The 18,114-nt window shown below is 37.4% G+C and overlaps 1 protein-coding gene across 2 annotated transcripts; it reads right to left on the bottom strand.

Moving 5' to 3' along the window:
• Positions 1-7,280: 7,280 nt before the first annotated feature.
• On the bottom strand, positions 7,281-16,175 carry LOC119780434 (fibulin-7-like). Of its 2 annotated transcripts, none has more exons than XM_038280469.1 (7): positions 15,985-16,175; positions 13,675-13,834; positions 12,398-12,568; positions 12,076-12,315; positions 11,845-11,982; positions 10,986-11,121; positions 7,281-8,165 (listed from the first exon to the last, which is right to left on the bottom strand). In XM_038280469.1, exons 1-7 carry the CDS (start codon positions 16,075-16,077, stop codon positions 7,805-7,807), a joined length of 1,299 nt encoding a protein of 432 aa, XP_038136397.1. In that variant the 5' UTR covers positions 16,078-16,175; the 3' UTR covers positions 7,281-7,804. The 2 variants fall into 2 exon arrangements, with proteins under 2 accessions (XP_038136397.1, XP_038136399.1); XM_038280471.1 differs by having other exon boundaries at positions 13,684-13,834.
• Between the last annotated feature and the right edge of the window lie 1,939 nt (positions 16,176-18,114).

Here is an 18,114-nt window from a genome sequence, read left to right as displayed (position 1 = left end):
TATGAGAGTGTGAACAGAGCAGCTGAGTGACTACATCTGTAGTGAATGAAGTGCTGTATTAGTTTTGCAGTGGTCATGCTGCTTCTTTTTTCACCTTTCCATTTTTTAAAGCTCCTTCTTAAAGCTTAAAGTTGATAAGTGCTATTCTTGCTGTCTGCAGATCCAAACCTTCTCCATTGAAATGCCTTTTTCAATCTTTTTTTGTTTTGCTTTAATTTTTTTTTCAAAGTTGTGCCTAATCACCATCCAGCTCAGAGACCAAGGGAGCTGAACGTTCTTGCAGCTCCCAAAAAAATGACAGGGTTGAACAGAGATGGACCGTGTCCCCATATGTTAATTGTTACCTTCAGTTTAGACTCTGGGCAGCTGTGTCCTCTCTGTTATATCATCCAGAGTGTTGATGGAACGTTGTTCTTTTTTTAGGTTTATGATGGAATATGTTGTACACACAGAACTCCTGATTGGTTTTCACTGTTTTTTTTTCCTTTTTTTTTTTTTTTGCTCTATAAAGAAAACTATGGACAGTTTCTTATTCATAATAAAGTGTGCAAGGTTTCTACTCTGCTGTCTATTTCTGTCTCAGAACCATCTTCGCAGTGAAAGCTGCGTCTGTAACGTAACTTAAGTTTTAAAGGAGTGATGTGAGGACATTAGGCAGGCAGGTGGTGAGTATGCATACAAGTGTATTTCTTTGTATTGCACACATGTACTAATTCCCCAAATATTCATATGAACTATAAAGTGTTCTGCATGTGAGAAAGTTAAACATCGGATCCAGTAGAGAAGAACACGAAGTTTTTGCTTTGAATAATTAGATTTGAGATTGCTTTAAAATTCTTACAAATACACTTTCCTGACAAAAAAAAAAAAATGCTACCCAAATTTATTTAGCAAAAAAGTATGAGCCTCCTACTTGATAATTGGGCGAATACATTTCAACTGGTAAAAGGGTATTTAACCACAAATGGTGCAATATTTTCCTCGCTTTTCTTAAACAAGCATGTCAACATATAAAACCAAAGGTCATGGAAAAGATATTAGTCTGTTTCAGAAGGGTCAAACTACTGACATGCATCAAGCAGTTAGGCGGGGGTCTCAAGCTTTATACATCTAGGACTGCAATCCTGCAACTTTTAGATTCATCTCTATGGAAGTAAAACATTATCTTTAGAATCAGACATTTATTAGACATTAAATTGATAACACTGAATTTTTAACCTGTGCAATTATGTTTACATTTTTTTTACTTCACCAGTAAAAATTTGCCTCTAAGAATTCCACTGCAGAAATTCACATATTAGAAAAATCAGCTGCAAAAATTCGACAGCAGAAATGCATCTAAAAAAATTAAACGCACTAATTTGGCTTTAAAAATTCACCAGGTAAAATTCGGATGCAAAAACTCGGATGATAAAATGTGTTTACATTTTGATGACAAAACAAATCAATCGAGATAGTCAAGCAGCTTTTAGCCAATCAAATTATTTTGGTCATGTGACACGGCAGTATTAAGTTTGTACTAGCTGTTATAATAATGTACTAGATGATATCATTTGGCAAGAGCGTTATTTTTTTTTCCTTTACTTTTTTGGTGCCTCGTTTCCAAATATAGCTGTGGGAATAGATGTTCCAGGACTAGATGATAGCTTGCCATAATGTTCTTCTTGATGCTTGCATATCAAACTTTATTGAAAATTATTTAGGGAGTAAAATTGTATAAAACAGACACAGAGGTAAGAAAGAAAGAGGGCATAAGAACTAAGGGTAGAAAGAGATACAGAGACAGGAATGAGTGCTTGAAAAGAGAAAATAAAACAGCAAAAATGGGAAATAGTAGCTTCAGAAGCAGTGGATATCCTTTAAATTTATATTGCTTTAGATTTAGGGTGGTAAATAACTGTAGCTGCATTTCAGTATTTAATATTAGTGTGTAGCATTGAACACCTTGAACCAAACTCCCGTTGAGAGATGCATCTGCTTCAGCATTGCTGAATCAAATGATTGCATTTAGCTGCCTCGAAAGGTTGGAGAGTTCTGTTAACTTTTTATTAGTATATTAGGGTTACACTTTTTAGGTATACATTGTTTTACTGTATAATTGAATTATTCTCAAATCTTAATGTTAAACTACGGGTTTGAAGTAAGCTTTTTCTTTACAGTTAAATAAACATTATGACACAAAGATGTCAGAAGTTGGTTTCTTCCTGAAAATGGAAAGGAATCATAAAGAGCTACCAGTTGCATCAATGTTTATTATCAATCAAACTATATAACCATGGATCTACTGAACTGAACAGAACTTTCTCTCTTGGATGGAATAAATAAACCTTTGAGACATAGCCCCAGAATGATCTGCTCCCAGTTATATACCATTTTGGTTTGCTTATTAATAAACAGTATAATGTAAGTAACATGATAAAATATGAAAGTCTCCATATTTGCTTATATTTACTACAACTGACCTTAGATGACCCATATCGTGGGTATTGTTTGGTCTTACCATGATCCTGTGTGTTATAAGTGGGTATGCAGACACTATGAGTAAATTTTTGGGTCTGTTTTCATAACTTTCTCTCAGTGAAAGTCTCTGGCTACCTGACAGATCAGTGTAAAATTCTTCACGCCAACAGACCAGACATTTCACAGTTTTTACAGCACATAGGTACATCTCATCATTTCAAGTCTTACACCATCAAGAGCTTCTCAAAATGTAAAAAGTTGGTTCGTACAAAACTCAAAATTAGCAATTAAATTTGGAATTGAAAGGAACAGAATACATGATTATAAAATATTTATTGTGTCTTCAAAAGAATGGAAGCAGAGTAAAACATGCATACATGAACAGAATAAATACTCCAGGTCATAAAGCTCATAAAACGTGTTTTAGCATGAGACTTCAATGTGTGTGCATTAATGACTATTGATTGATATAATCTATGAGTCATGACCTCCTCCACTGCAGGATTTTCTATATACAGAGAAGGTCATCAGACTGAACTATGCAGGCTTTCTCTGGATGCAGGGTATTGAAACAGTGTCTTAGTGAAGATGTTTTAGTTAATTACCCTTCAATAAAACAATGATACTGCCAGACTTCATAATATATATTCTAATCAGAATCTGAGACTTTCACTCACTAGATCCAGTCACTGAAACAATCTCAAAGCTAAATGTATAGATTTATTTATATCTATTAATACAAATATGTTCAATAAATTATTTTTTAAAAGTTGATTAATAGTAATTTCAGCAGTACTAATTGGTACTATTAGTATTATTTCAGCAACTCATTTGATTAAACTAAACACATTGTTTAAGAATAGTTAGACACAAACATTATTAGAATCTAATATTATCTGTATTGAAAAAATTATTCTAGATCACGGCCTGGCCCAACATTTACCAAACGGATAATACATTTTAAACTGATTACAGACATAAACAGCTACATTAAAAATAAGCAATAAGAAGTTAAGTCAATAATAACATTCCAAGTCTATTCAGATGTGAATGTTATATAATTTTGCCATTATTATTCGCTCACACAACCAATCACATCAGTGACAACAAATGTATAAAAACAAGCACCTGGACTTGCCTCTACAAACATTTATGAAGGAATGGATTACACTGAGGAACTAGAAGAATTTCAATATCAAGAAATTCACATATGTGATCCACTCATGCACACCAGATATACACATGCATACCAGATCCACACATGTACACCAGACCCAGACATTCACACTAGATCCATACATGCACACCAGATATACACACATGCACACCAGATACACACATGCACACCAGATCCACACATGCACACTAGATCCACAAATAAACACTAGATCCACACATGCACACCAGATATACACACATGCACACCAGATACACACATGCACAACAGATCCACATATGCACACCAGACCCAGACATGCAGACCAGATACACACATGCACAACAGATCCACATATGCACACCAGATCCACACATGCACACCAGATTCACACATGCACACCAGATCCACACATGCACACCAGATCCACACATGCACACCAGATACACACATGCACACTAGATCCACACATGCACACCAGTTACACACATGCACACTAGATCCACACATGCACACCGGATACATACATGCACACTAGATACACACATGCACACTAGATACACACATGCACAACAGATCCACATATGCACACCAGATCCAAAAATGCACACTAGATCCACACATTCACACCAGATCCACACATGCACACCAGATACATACATGCACACAGATACAGACATGCACACTAGATCCACACATTCACACCAGATCCACAAATGCACACTAGATCCACACATTCACACCAGATCCACACATGCACAGTAGATCCACACATGCACACTAGATCCACACTAAATCCACACATGAACACCAGATCCACAGATGCACAACCGATCCACATATGCACACCAGACGCAGACCTGCACACTAGATCCACACATTCACACTAGATCCACACATTCACACCAGATCCACACATCCACACTAGATCCACATATGCACATAATAATTTTAACAAGTATATGAAATTTACATTTTCACAAGACAAGATTCATGAAAAAATTGTGATGCATAGACAATTATAACTTGATTTTCGAACTACCAGTTGTCTTTGAACTGCTGCCTGCGCCTGCAGTAGAGTGAGAGGACACACTGGGGAATGCCTGGCGCTTAGGCTCGGGTGGCTGGCATTTTTTAGTTGGCCTAGGGGGGTGGACTGCTCAGGCTGCATTTGTTGATAGATTCCTGATAGAATCAGGGCACCACCAAAAAGACTGGACTTCTGAATTTTTTGTTGTTGTTTTGTTTTGTAGTAACAATGAGTTTTATGGACTATTATGTGTAGCATACATCTGAAGAGGGATGGGTGTAGTGTCTGAATGGTACTATATTTTTCTGCAGATTGCTCCCCTCTGTTTTGTCATGTTATGCCTGCAAATTGTATATGCGTGTCTATGTTAAAGAGAGGGATACAAAAAAGTAAACACAAGTGCAATCTATTCCAGACTCTGAGTGGTTACTTCCTGCAATGTTGTGGTAAAGTCACAACAGTCAGCTGGAATGGGAAATAGTGCCCCCTCTCATTTGTGGAGCACAAAGGTGCCATTTCCAAATATGGTATGAGTCTGCAATGTGGTCAGTCTCCGCCCCTTTCTGTTGCTGTGACATCCTACCCTATAAGAAAATCAATGACCACCTAGTGTATGCTCTTGTGATTGGCTCAAGCTAAAGAGCTAATTATTTATCTAATTAGTAGCAAATCATATCTTGTTAAAAAAAGCATTTGTGTATGGAGTCACATCAGGTGAGTGTCAACAATCCATGCACACATCCAGTAAAGTTCAAAGACAAATGACAGTTTGAGACTTAAGATAAAACTGTTTATGAATCACAAATAGTTATGTGAATCTTGTTTTGTGAATATATACATTTTATGTGCTGAATTTAATCATCAGGTGCGTTCAAGATTAGGTCGACCCACGCAGATCGGATCGGTGTTGGACTGAGTGAGGTGCACGTCAGTTAGATTTCTGTCCAACTTGCTCCCATCTGATGTCTGAAGCTCATGAGCGACTGAAACCTCTAGAGATCAGAAAGAGACCAGCCATTTGAGGCAGCCGCCATAGATGATCTAAAGCAACTGTGTTTGCTGCAATGCAAGATGGGAAAAACCTCTCCTGTCACCAGGGAATGGACAGGTAATTGGATCTAAGTATTGTAAATAAATAAGCCCCTACATGTCCTCCTCACCCCTTTATTTTTTTCAAAATATAAATAAATACAAGCTTGAACTATTAATCTGTGGCATATTTATTCAAATTATTTGTTCTTAATTGGTTGACAGAATTTTTAGATGGAGGCTATTTGTTATAAGTATATAGATGTTATATAAATAAGATGCAAAATAATACTCAAAATAAATATATATGCAGTATTAGGCTATGCTTGGCTGATTGTTTAATTCTTTTGTGTTGTAACATGAAGCCTTATTAACAGGTTAATTTCTGACTGGGGGCACGCTTATAACAATTATTAATTGGATAAATTATATGATATACGGTATAATTTTATCTTTTTAAATTTCTTTTCTGTTCTACAATGTATTGTGGTTGTAAATGGTTTGTTTTTTTGTGGATCTTAAGTCTGAAATTGAATAAAATCAGTCAATCAATACAAGTTAATATTAATGGACATAACAGAACTAACTGTAAGACTCTTCATCAATTCAGTACGTTACTCCAAAGGAAAGTTTATTTTAGGTCTTTTATTATGTTAGTTTTCATCAATAACATGAACACAATGCCGTTTAGTTGCAGACAGCTCTGTCTGTCTTCACAATAAACTTTTAACCTCACCCATCAACATAGCAGTAAACTCTCGTCCACATTCCAGGCGAGGCGCTTTTTTAACTCAAACGTACCTATTATGTGCATGTCTGGATGTTGTCCTGTGCACATGATTATCACATGTGACTTTGTTGAAATTGAGACTCTTATAGATCCATTTTACTCTGAAGAGCAGCCCATGGAATATGTGCAATATATCCAGTCCATAAAAAAAGATGTAAAAAATAAAATCAGTATGACATCTGCACAACCTAATCAATCTGATGTACTGTCAACAGCCGTGGTCTCAAACTGACGTTCTCTCGAGTGTCAAAAAGCGTTTGGATGGGTCTCCACTTTAATATATTTCTTCATAATGAGGCAGAGCCCTCCAGCCTTCTGGTAGTGAGATAATTTAGCCTAGCCATTTGATTCAGGTTTGTAGGGCAAAGGACACTTCTAAAGGTTGCAGGATTCCAGTCCTCAATGGGTCTTAAATTTAAGACCACTGGCCTATCAATTAGAATATGTGTAGAAATCATAACAATATGACTTCACTGGTTCATCACTGGTGACGTGATTCTGATGAAACAAATGAAGAACACAGTTTCTTTGTCAGTCAGTCAAGTATTGATGATTGTCTAAAATTAGAACGCACAAAAACTGAAATAAAGACTAGTTTACTTAATCTTTTAATTTGAGCATTTAATACTTATCATTGTATTCTTTCCAAATAAAAAACAACATAAATATGTTGCCTGAAAGTTTGTGAAGAATCAAAATAAATACAAAAAGTATCCAAATATAAACCTGTATTTATAAAACTGTAGCTCCTCTCAGTAACTCCCCTAAAATCATATTAAACTTAAATTGGGAACAAAATACAGAACAAAAGATATAGTCAGACTGACTTCATTAATTTTATTTGTTTCATAAAGGCACCTGAGCTTGTTTGATGAACTGCAATAGCTCAGTGTGAAAAACGGCAGATACCAGGCTGTTCTCTACATCCAGGATGTTCCTCTGCTTGGTTTTGATGAGTGTCACAGCTGAAACTTAACTCAAAGAAAAACATCCTTTTCTTGTTTAATTTTTCAATTGGGTTCTACCCTATTTTATTTTACTACCTAAGAAAATACTTTCATGTACCCATCGCAATACCCCCACAGACCACTAGGGGTAGCATACCCTCGTTTGGGAAACATGCCTGTACGTAAATAGAACTTTTTCAAGTCAGGGGACTCCACAGTACTTTAGTTTTCCATTGTTTGGAAAGGTAAATGTTAAAATGTGAAAAATGAATATAATATAATGTCTTTGATAATTAAGGTCTTAGTATCACACTAAATCACACTTGGATACTGTAGCATCAAACAGATTGCCTAACCCTGGTTCTGTGGACACTTCTCACTTGTTTTTCCCTCTAAAACATGTAAGGGGACACGAACAGGGTGACCTTGGTAAGATAGCGGCCTAGCAGGGTGTTGCGCTCCAGCTCACTCATTTCTACCTCCGCCTCCAACGTGGCCGGGCCTTTGATAGGTGTTACCAGGAGAAGGGTCCCGGTCTGCCGACCGGAGCGCTGCACGCTGAAGTGACCTTGGCCGTGGCCACCACCTAGGCCAAATCGCAGAGTATCTCCTAGCACACGGGCTGCAGACACCCTGAAGAGGACGCGAGGGGCAGACATGTTTGAAACCACAGCGAGAAAGTGAAAGGAGATGGAGTTTGGAGCTTGGTTGCACGTCCGGTCCCCGAACATACATGGGTTCCTCTCACAGCGCCTGAAAAAAAACATCATCACATCATTAGTCTTCTTTCTGCCCATATTATTATTTCTTAACTGAAATTAACTGGAGTTTTTTGTGCAAGCAAAATAAAACGAATCTCATAAGATTGAAAGAGTATGCAAACAGACAGGTTTAGCATTAGAACAGTCAAATTCAATTCAACAGAAATGTTCTTTGCAAGCAGTTGCATTATCACAAGGTGAAGCTTCTAAGTGCTAAACGTTTACATACTGCCTGGGCAAAATCTTGTTGGTTCACTTAGCCAGCATGCAAGTATTTTTCAGGACCCCTCCACTTTGCACATTGGAGTTTGATTTGATGATGCCGTCACACACCTAATTCACACAAACTCAATGTCTATTGGACAAGGGAGATTGCACTGTGGATTGTGTTCTTGATTTTTCCAGTGCATCTAACACAATTAAATTAAATTCTGTTTATTTCTATAGCACCAATCCACAACACATGTCATCTCAGGGCACTTTACAGTTCACCAGACCATACAATCAAATTGATTAAAAGTTTTCTATCTAAGGAAAACAAGTTGATTGCATGGACTCATTGACTGGAATGCAATACCTCACACCAGGCATGCTTGTACCGACAGTGGAGAGTAAAAACTCCCTTTTAACAGGAAGAAACCTCCAGCAGAACCAGGCTCAGTGTGAGCGGCCATCTGCTGAGGCCGACTGGGGTTCAAGGAGACAGAAGCAGAGATACAAAAAGCAGCTGTAAAAGGCGACCCCGTCCAGGAAACACACAGCCAGGCAGACAAGCTCTAAGCCAACTCCATGTCAGAGGATGAAGAGAGTACATCCAGCCAGTCACAGTCAGAGAAACAGGACTACACTGAAAAACAAGGCGATATCCAACATCTATAAACAAGGGTTGTGATGGCAGCAGCAATTCAGTCTGATTTTGTCAAAAACGGAAAGAGACTCGGGTGGAAACATCATCCAAGACTACCTTACATACACATCCCAGTTTGAGAGACTGAAGGGTCAGTTGCTAATCAGGTAGTCAATAAAAAGGAGCAACACGGGCTGCAGTACTCTCACCATCCATTTTTACTCTGTACACCTCAAATTTCACTACAAGACAGAATTGTGCCCTTTGCAGAAATACTCGGATGACTCTGTAGGCGTTGGGTGCGTTTTTTTTGTACCTCAACAAGAAAATATGTTAAATATATAAGTATTCACTTTATAAAAAGTTAATGTTTTCAAAGTAATTACTTTTAAAAGTGATTATTTTATCTTAAAAAAAAAATCACTTTCAAAAGATAAAGTACAAATATGAGTGCTGAAACTGGTAAAGCCAGACGTTGGATTACAATGATGGACCATTCTACACTGTAGAATGTTTGATCATTCTGCGGCCCATTGACCAGATTAAGGTTGGTAATCTTACACACATTTTTTTTAGGAAACAAAGATGGACAAAATACAACCTTACACAAAGTCTTGCTGATCCACATTAGGCTTGAGCTCTCTTGTATCTTGATGCGGGAGCCAATATGTTCTATATCATCTGAATATACCAGAACAAGTTTCTTTTTTCCGCTGCTTACAATGAAAGTATAAACGACCCCAGCACTGATAATCTTTTTATTTCTCCTGCCTTTAATAGATTAAAAATGTTAATGTTTAATTAAAATTTTTATTGATTCATATAGTTGACTACTGCGTGCATGCTTTTGCCACATATGAAACTACCTAGGGAATTTTAAAGAAAGAGATGAAAGTAGGAATTATAATAACAGCTCCTTTGTCCTTCCAGAGGGTAAGATGTGGTAAAATGTGCTTGTGTTGTGATTAAACTGTAGAAATAAATCAAACTTTGAAAGTGTAAACATCCTTTCTGCAGTACATGTTTGGCCAAACCTCAGTCTATGTCTAGTATGGGTTGGAGAGTAGCAAAATGAAGGGTGTAGAGGGGAAGTGGCGGACATGCAGATTGGGCTCATTGTTTTCAAAATGACTGTCTTCTGAGTTAAGAGGCTTGAGGTTTTCTTTGTCTATTTCTAATCCCTCATTTGAATTCCTTTTTCTGCTGATGGTTGTCTCTTTGTTTTCCTTCAGATATTTTTTTATCTAAAGGCATGTTGTTAACTTCTCATTAGAAGTCAAGCCTTGTCTTGCACATAATGGTGTATAATATATACTACCAAATTATGTGGGTATAGAACATTCATAAACAGAAAAAGGCTTAATGTTGGCTTAAAGTTGCTCCCCTTTTGACTATTTAAATATATTATTAAAAAATATTCCTATGAGTAGTTTTACCATGCCGTAAATTGTTCTCCAACTTGAGAAAGGTTCTGTGGTTTTACTAGGCATATCTCAGTTGGATACATCTTACCTTATTTATATTAACTCATTCTTTATTTTATCCATTTGACTCAACTTTTCACATAACTTCAAGATATTTGTTTGTCCTATTGTATGATATTGGGGAAATTGAGTCAGCTGTTATGATTACACAAGTACTGTGTTATTCCTATTGGGAAATTCTTTTACTTTCAATTACTCCACCAAACTTTAATTATTACAGTCATGGAATTATTATCCGTATTAGTCCAACATTGTTTTTTGTTCAAAATGTATAATACCCCAAAGAATACAATAAAAACAAGGAAATAGAAAACAATAGCGATCAAATATTTTTTCTATGACTGTGATTTAGCACAAAAGCTAAAACATACATGTTGGAGCCTGTCTTGTTCAGTGGAAATAACATAAAGTAAACACATATAAAGTAGTTTAAGGGAAAGTAGATGACTGTAAGTTGTATGGTATGTAAGTAGGCTCTTACATTGGAGACGTCTTGACGTAACTGGCATTTTTCGTCTTTGGACATTCCACTGTCACGCACTGGAAACCCCCAAAGGTGTTAACGCACAGTTGGTCAGCTGTACAGTTGTGTGAATGGTTTTCACATTCATCAATATCTGAAAGTGAGAGCCCAGAGAAGAGACAGACAGCCATGTTTTTCAGTCATAAAATCACTGGTTCCCAGGCAGGACACTTAGTCCCAACGTTCTATTTGTTTCAGATATATACCCAACTCCAGTCCTTGAGGGCCGCTATTTTTCAACTTTTTGATGCATCTGTTCTCTGACACACCAGAATCGAGTAGTGGCCACTGACTGAGACCTTTGCAGAGCTGAACAACATGCAGATGTTTTGACTGCTGTATTTTATATAGCTTCTATAAGTTGCAGTATAGTAATTCTCAAGCAGTTGCAATTTATACCCCTAATAGCTGGTGAAGATTCTAAGTGATCTAGGTCATACCGGTAGTCATTTAAAAAAAAGCTAGAAAAGAAACCACTGGACTTTGTTTTCCAAGTTTGAAGACATTTCGCTTCCCATCCAGAAAGCTTTCTCAATCCAGATTGTCTGGGGTAGCGGTGAGTTCCAGGCTTTATAGAGTAGCCCAGCAAAAGCCTTGTTATGGCTTAGCATGTTTTCTAAAACAAAGTCCAATGGTTTGTTATGAACTTTTTTTTTGTATACTCCTAATCAAGGGCCGAATTCCCCTTAGGTGATCCCACCTTCAATAACCCCTTAATGTTTGACATTGGGTTTAGCTTCCAACATGCAAGATCGTGTACCACAAAGACAAATATATGATTCTTCTGCCAGCATATTTTATGTCTATGAAGTCTTACCTGTGCAGCTGCGCCCATCTCTGGCCAAGCTGTAGCCGCTAGGGCAAACACAGTGAAAACTTCCAGGTGTGTTTATGCACTGATGAATGCAGAGACGACCAGGTTGTGCGAGGGGAAAGAGATGACACTCATCGATATCTGAAACAAAAAGATGGATAGCAGCCTGTATAAGGACATTCATCAGAGTATGAGATTGATTCCATTTGAGGGATTTTCAAGGAGAAAATCTACCTGTGCAGATGTTATTGTCGCGGCCTGATATGGTGAAACCAACATCACAGGTACAGTGAGTTGAGCCCAGGAAATGTGTGCAATTAGAAGGTCTTATAGAGGAAGAGGGAGAGGAGGATGTTGGGGAGGAGGCCAGAAAAGGGGAGGATGTCGAAGAGGAGGCAGATAAGGCAGCAGAGGTAGCAAAGGAGGACACGGCTGAAGAGAAGGAAGCCAGGGAGTTGGTGGTTCTGTTGAGTTCTAGAAGAGATAAATGGAAGAAAACTAACACAAAACTGATCCAGTCTATAAGTTTTCCTTTCATCTTGTGTGTGTGATTTACCTCTGCACATAGGCTGTTGGCCACTCCACTTCAGAGTCTCTAGACACACTCGAGTTCGGGGGCCTATCAGCTCATAACCGGGTCTGCATAGGAAGTGGACCTCATGTCCCACACCGAACACTCTGCCCAGCCTACGGCCGTTTGATGGGGGGTCAGGCTTAGGACAAGATGCTTAAAACAAACAGGTTGAAATTGGTTTACATAAGCTTGGACAACAATGCATATGTTCTATTTTCTCCATATAAACCTGCTGCCAAGGTTAACATTTTTAATTTTTTAAATTGCTGCTATGTAGCATCACTCTGGTATTCACAGACTTCTTATTCATACATCTTTTGAATAGGTGCTCCTTGTGAACAGCAAGGCGCAAAAAATGCCAAAGCCACAAATCTTAAAGGGTGCCTGCCTGCTGTCAATGTGTCTTATGTAAACCATTGAAAGTGGGTTTGTCAAAAATAAAGAGTGGTTATCCAAATCAAATCCATAAAAAATAAAATAAAAAAACACACACAGAAAGAAGCTGACTGTATTTCAGACCAGGATAAGAAATGCAGATAATGCAGAAGATGATTTAGTTCAGAGGGTAGTTTAACTGCTTGGTAAGAGGCTGCACGTTGATGAGGAAATCTTCCCTTATTTGTGAAATGTGAAAAAGCTGAAAGCTATACAAGAAAAAAAAAATCAGAAGCTGTACTCTGTAAAAAATCAAAATCTTGATAAATAATTTTTTTCTTAAAATAAGTGTATTTGTTCTTGGATTGTGGAGGTAAAAGAGACACTTTGCCAACGGAACAAGATAATTTTTATTTAAGATAAGAAACAATTGCATTGTCTTATTTCAAATGCATTTTATCTAATTATCTTATTTTAAGAGTAAAAATACTAATTCCATTGGCAAACTATTTCCTTTACCTATTCAAATTAAGGTTAAATACACTTAATTTAGGAAGTTGTGACTTATTTCTAGATTGTTTTTGCAATGTACTTGAGAAAATACATATTAGAAAAGACAAAAAAAAAAAGAAGTTTTTTTTCATAGCGACACAGTTTCATTTGATTGCACTGATTATTTGTTAGAGCCAAATTAAATAACCAAAAAAGGTTCAACCTCCCTACTCTGGAATAGCCTGATCAGTCTTGAATCATAATAAAAATGTACAAACTGGTGGAGGAAAAATTTTTTTTTTTTACATCGCCTAGGTGATTTGTGTTAAAGAAATCAACAAATAATGCCAATGGTCCCTTGCTCCTCTGCAGCAGGAAGCATCTCCCCTCACCATTTTTACCCATTTTAAAGATGGCCATGGTGCTGTTGTGCAGCGCACTAATCTTCTTCCTCAGGGAACGTACACCTTGCTGGTATGATGTCTCATGTACGGCTAACATCTTCTCTACTTGGCGCAGTGAGTTCAGCAGATCATGAGTGGATGGACACTCCTATAGCAAGATAAAAACACTTCAGATCAGAAATTATACAGCTCTTTCGCTAATAAGCAAAATAGCTACAGGAAAACCATTGTCATTCATTTCTATCTATTCTAAATGGCATGTACTTCACACAGCATTCAGGCATTCACACACACACTGATGGTGGTAACCCAACAGAGATGGGAAATGTGGAATCATTAAGTCATCTCAATACCCTGTATTTGTTCTGCCCGGCCAGCACAATTTAGATGGGTTGTAGGTTTTATAAATATAATAACCAATTCACTTAATCTTAAATCTTTTTTAATGATACTGCCACCTGTGGCCAAAACGCAGAACGGCAGTGCTCTTCTGTTCGTTCTTTTAGTGAACACTCTAACTTCATCCATCAATTTTCAGACACGCTTAATCCCAAGTGGGGTTGTGAGAGGTGCTGGTGTCTATTTCCAGCTGTCTACAGGCGAGAGGTGGGGTACACCCTGGACAGGTTGCCAGTCCATCGCAGAGCAATACAGAGACAAACAGGACAAACAGCCATTCACGCACACACTCACACTTAAGGAGAATTTAGAGAAGCCAATTACCTTAACAGTCATGTTTTTGGGCTGTGGGAGGAAACTGGAGTACCCTGATAAAACCCACCCATGCTCAAGGAGAACATGCAAAGACCCCGGGCAGGGGTCTTACATGGAGTTGCCATTGGTGTCTGGGTTGAGTTGGATGCCAATAGCTCCCGAGTATCCGCAAAATGCATCTTATATATAATGCTTCAATTGTCTGCTAGATTGAAACTATTATACATGAACGCACTTGATTTCCACATCTGTGTCACACATTTGTGTGACGATTTTTTCTATAATGTTATTGCTGTTGTAACACCAGAATCCCCCCATTATGGGGCAAAAAAGGGATCTTCTTTTCTATTCTATTCTATTCTATTCTATTATATTCTATTCTATTCTATTCTATTCTATTCTATTCTATTCTATTCTATTCTATTCTATTCTATCTGCAGACAGCTGAGGAACTTCCTAACCAAAACAAATTCAGGGAAAATCGGCTACAGGCTTTGATAGATGCATCGGCTCTGAAATACTGATTTACTGATTTACTGATACTGAAAGATTTTTTTTCATGAAAAACTTATGAAAATTCTTAAAAGTAGATTTTTAAAGTTTTGAAAAAGTCCATCTTTACTCAAGCACCCCTTTTTCTAAAACATCAAATCTTAATCAAGAATATCATAATTCAAGTTCTAAAAACATACATATACAGGAAAAAAAAAAGTGTCTCAGACTGCTGGTTTTCATCTCCAACATGATTTATGTATGAGGTTGTTACATAAAGGTGGGGTTTTCCGGGCTGCAGTAACACCTGGGTGTAAATTTTAGCAGACCTCATCCTGACAGCTGAAACACAGCTGCTCTGCTATGAACTTCTGGGTCTGATGTTTTTTCCTGAAATGTATCTCTGCTCTGGTTCGGCCACTTAGAATTATTAAGAGAAAAGCCACGCTGTGCTTGATAGTCTATTATTTTTAATTATTTCCTGCTACGTTCAGGTTAACTTAGTTAAATGTGAATAAGAATGAAGCTTGTCAATATGAATATGTTTTACTCTTGGTTTATGTTATATTGTGTAGGTAAAAATGTTGTCATAAAATATTCTGAGCCCAAAATGAATTCCATTGCACTTTTCTTATAATACTAGACCTGTCCAAGAACTTTACAATAGAGACCAATTCCCAATCGCACTCAGATTCATACACTGATGCACACTCTTTATAGATATATGAAGCCAGACCCGAACGCTTAGTTTACAACTTTACTTCTCTCTCCACTGATCCACAATTTGTGTCCTTGATAGAAAGAGAAATGCCAGACCTTTGTCATAAAAACCAACACTTTGCTATTTGCAAACATTTTTGAAAAAAAAAAGGAAAAGAAAACATCAGAATGCATGAATCCATTTGGCTTCAGTTCAATTTATGCAGAAATAGGAATGAATTCTTTTTGCAAAAGGTTTTAGCATGTAAGTGACCATAAGGGCATTTTGTTAATTTTGCCTCCTATAAGTTTTAACATGGTTAAATATCTCTCAAGAAGATTAAATATAAATTCAAAAATGAAGATGTCTGTATGAAAGTCTTAGTTACTTACCTGAGTGGAAACTAGCGCAAACTGATGAAGAGTCATCATTAACACAATAACCCTAATAGCTTTCATATTTAGCATAAATTCCATTATAATCATAAACCAGGTTCTGATAAACTCAGTGAGAGGAAGATCAGCTTGTATGTCCAGCTCCTACTGGGCTTCTCCCAAACTTCCAATCTTTGTTCTAGCTATAATGTCAAATATCTCCTCCCTGGACTGAAAACCCTCCTCTACATCCACCCACCTCGCTGTCACACATTTTAAAGCTGATAGAAGAAAAAGGACAGAGGCGCCCACATCTGGAACATGCTTGACTACTGTTTCAGATCCATTATTGTCCCAACATTTAGACTCCTAAATTAGAAGGAAAAGTCAGCTGCTTGTAGCGCTCTTTAACTATTGCCATCCAGACAAAGCAATTAGATTTAGCTGACTATTTCAGTTTCCTTTTCCAGCTCAGGAATTTGTGTGGCACTCTAATCACAGCAGCTATAAAGCTTTGCTTTGATTCTGAAATCTGCTGCCCAGTAATGTAACTATATATAGTAATAGCCTCCTAATGACAGGCCAGAAACTGTAAAGTCTCAGGCAGAGGTTACTCCCCCTGCAACCCAACTCAATCCCCCAATGGGTGCAATTTATGCTGATGTTAGGATGCAGTCCCAGAAATGTAGATCAACAGATCTATTACAGACAAAAATACATTGCTATTGAGAAATCCAACAATATCCACAGAAGGCTGAAGTAAAGAGCACTGGCTAAGTGGCACAAAAGAACAGAAACCAACTAAATGCAGGCCCTGAAACACTGCAGCATGCACCGAAATATCATAAAGGATAAAAGTGTTTTCAATTCTTTCACATTTACCGGACATGCAAAGGAATTGAAATTAAGTGCAAATTTCTGTCAGTCTACATGGTGCTCACAAGACATTTCTTACATTTAGTTAATCAAGACAAAAACAGACAGATATTGAACATTCACACATGGTAATAGTAACAGAGTAAAAACACAGTGTATCCATTGCCAGTGCAAAGATAGGCACATACTGGCAGTGAGGTATTCCTTGTATAACTATTGTGCAAGTGGCATAGTAGTAGATATGTGGTACACAGTGTAGCAGCATGATAATAGTGCAAGTAGTCTTTTTTTATTGGGGTCATCTAATAGGCTGTAGCAGCATCAGTGTGGCTAAAACAGGACACAGAAAATCTGTGCTGCAACAAACAGAAAAAGTATGAAAGGGATGTTAGATGAACATGGAATCTGAACCGGGTTTAGACTGCTTTGATCCAGTTGAACTCTCTGAATTAGCAAAATTATTGTCTTCATCTAAGCCTTCAACTTGTATGTTAGATCCAGTTCCAACCAGGTTATTTAAGGAGGTATTCCCTTTGATCTCCTCCTCCATTTTAGATGTGATTAATCTATCTCTGTTACAGGGATATGTACCTAAAGCTTTTAAGATTGCTGTAATTAAACCTCTGCTTAAGAAACCGTCTCTTGACCCAGATGACTTGGTCAATTATAGACCTATATCCAATCTTCCTTTCTTATCCAAAATTCTTGAGAAAGTAGTTGCCAAACAAGTTTGCGATCACTTCCACCATAATGAACTTTTTGAAGAGTTTCAGTCTGGCTTTAGAGCTCATCATAGCACTGAAACAGCTCTGGTGAAAGTCACTAATGATATTCTCATGGCCTCAGATAATGGACTTGTATCTGTGCTCGTCCTGTTGGATCTTAGTGCTGCATTTGATACAGTTGACCATAATATTCTTTTAGAAAGACTTGAACATTTTGTTGGAATTAAAGGAACAGCACTAGACTGGTTTAAATCTTATCTATCTGATCGAATTCAGTTTGTTCCTGTTAATGATAGATCTTCAACACGCTCAAAGGTTACCTGTGGAGTACCACAGGGATCAGTGCTAGGACCAATTCTCTTTACTTTATACATGCTCCCAATTGGTAGAATTATTAGACAGCATGGGATTAATTTCCACTGTTATGCTGATGATACCCAGCTATATCTGTCTATAAACCCAGATGAAGCTAACCCATTACATAGATTACAGGCATGTCTTGAAGACATAAAAACCTGGATGACTCTTAATTTTCTGCTTCTGAATG

The sequence above is a fragment of the Cyprinodon tularosa genome, unplaced genomic scaffold (genome assembly GCF_016077235.1).
Source record: "Cyprinodon tularosa strain WSP-4 unplaced genomic scaffold, ASM1607723v1 ctg160, whole genome shotgun sequence".
NCBI lineage: Eukaryota > Metazoa > Chordata > Actinopteri > Cyprinodontiformes > Cyprinodontidae > Cyprinodon > Cyprinodon tularosa.
The sequence above is the reverse complement of the archived record's forward strand: the minus strand, read 5'-3'. Positions and strand labels throughout refer to the sequence as shown.

Excerpts from the sequence above, each read along its gene's own strand:
- LOC119780434 (XM_038280469.1), bottom strand. The coding sequence starts at position 16,077 with ATGATTATAATGGAATTTATGCTAAATATGAAAGCTATTAGGGTTATT. Across the intron at positions 13,835-15,984 it reads TTGCGCTAGTTTCCACTCAG|GAGTGTCCATCCACTCATGA; the intron begins GTAAGTAACTAA and ends ATCTTGCTATAG. Across the intron at positions 12,569-13,674 it reads CTTTAAAATGGGTAAAAATG|CATCTTGTCCTAAGCCTGAC; the intron begins GTGAGGGGAGAT and ends GTTTGTTTTAAG.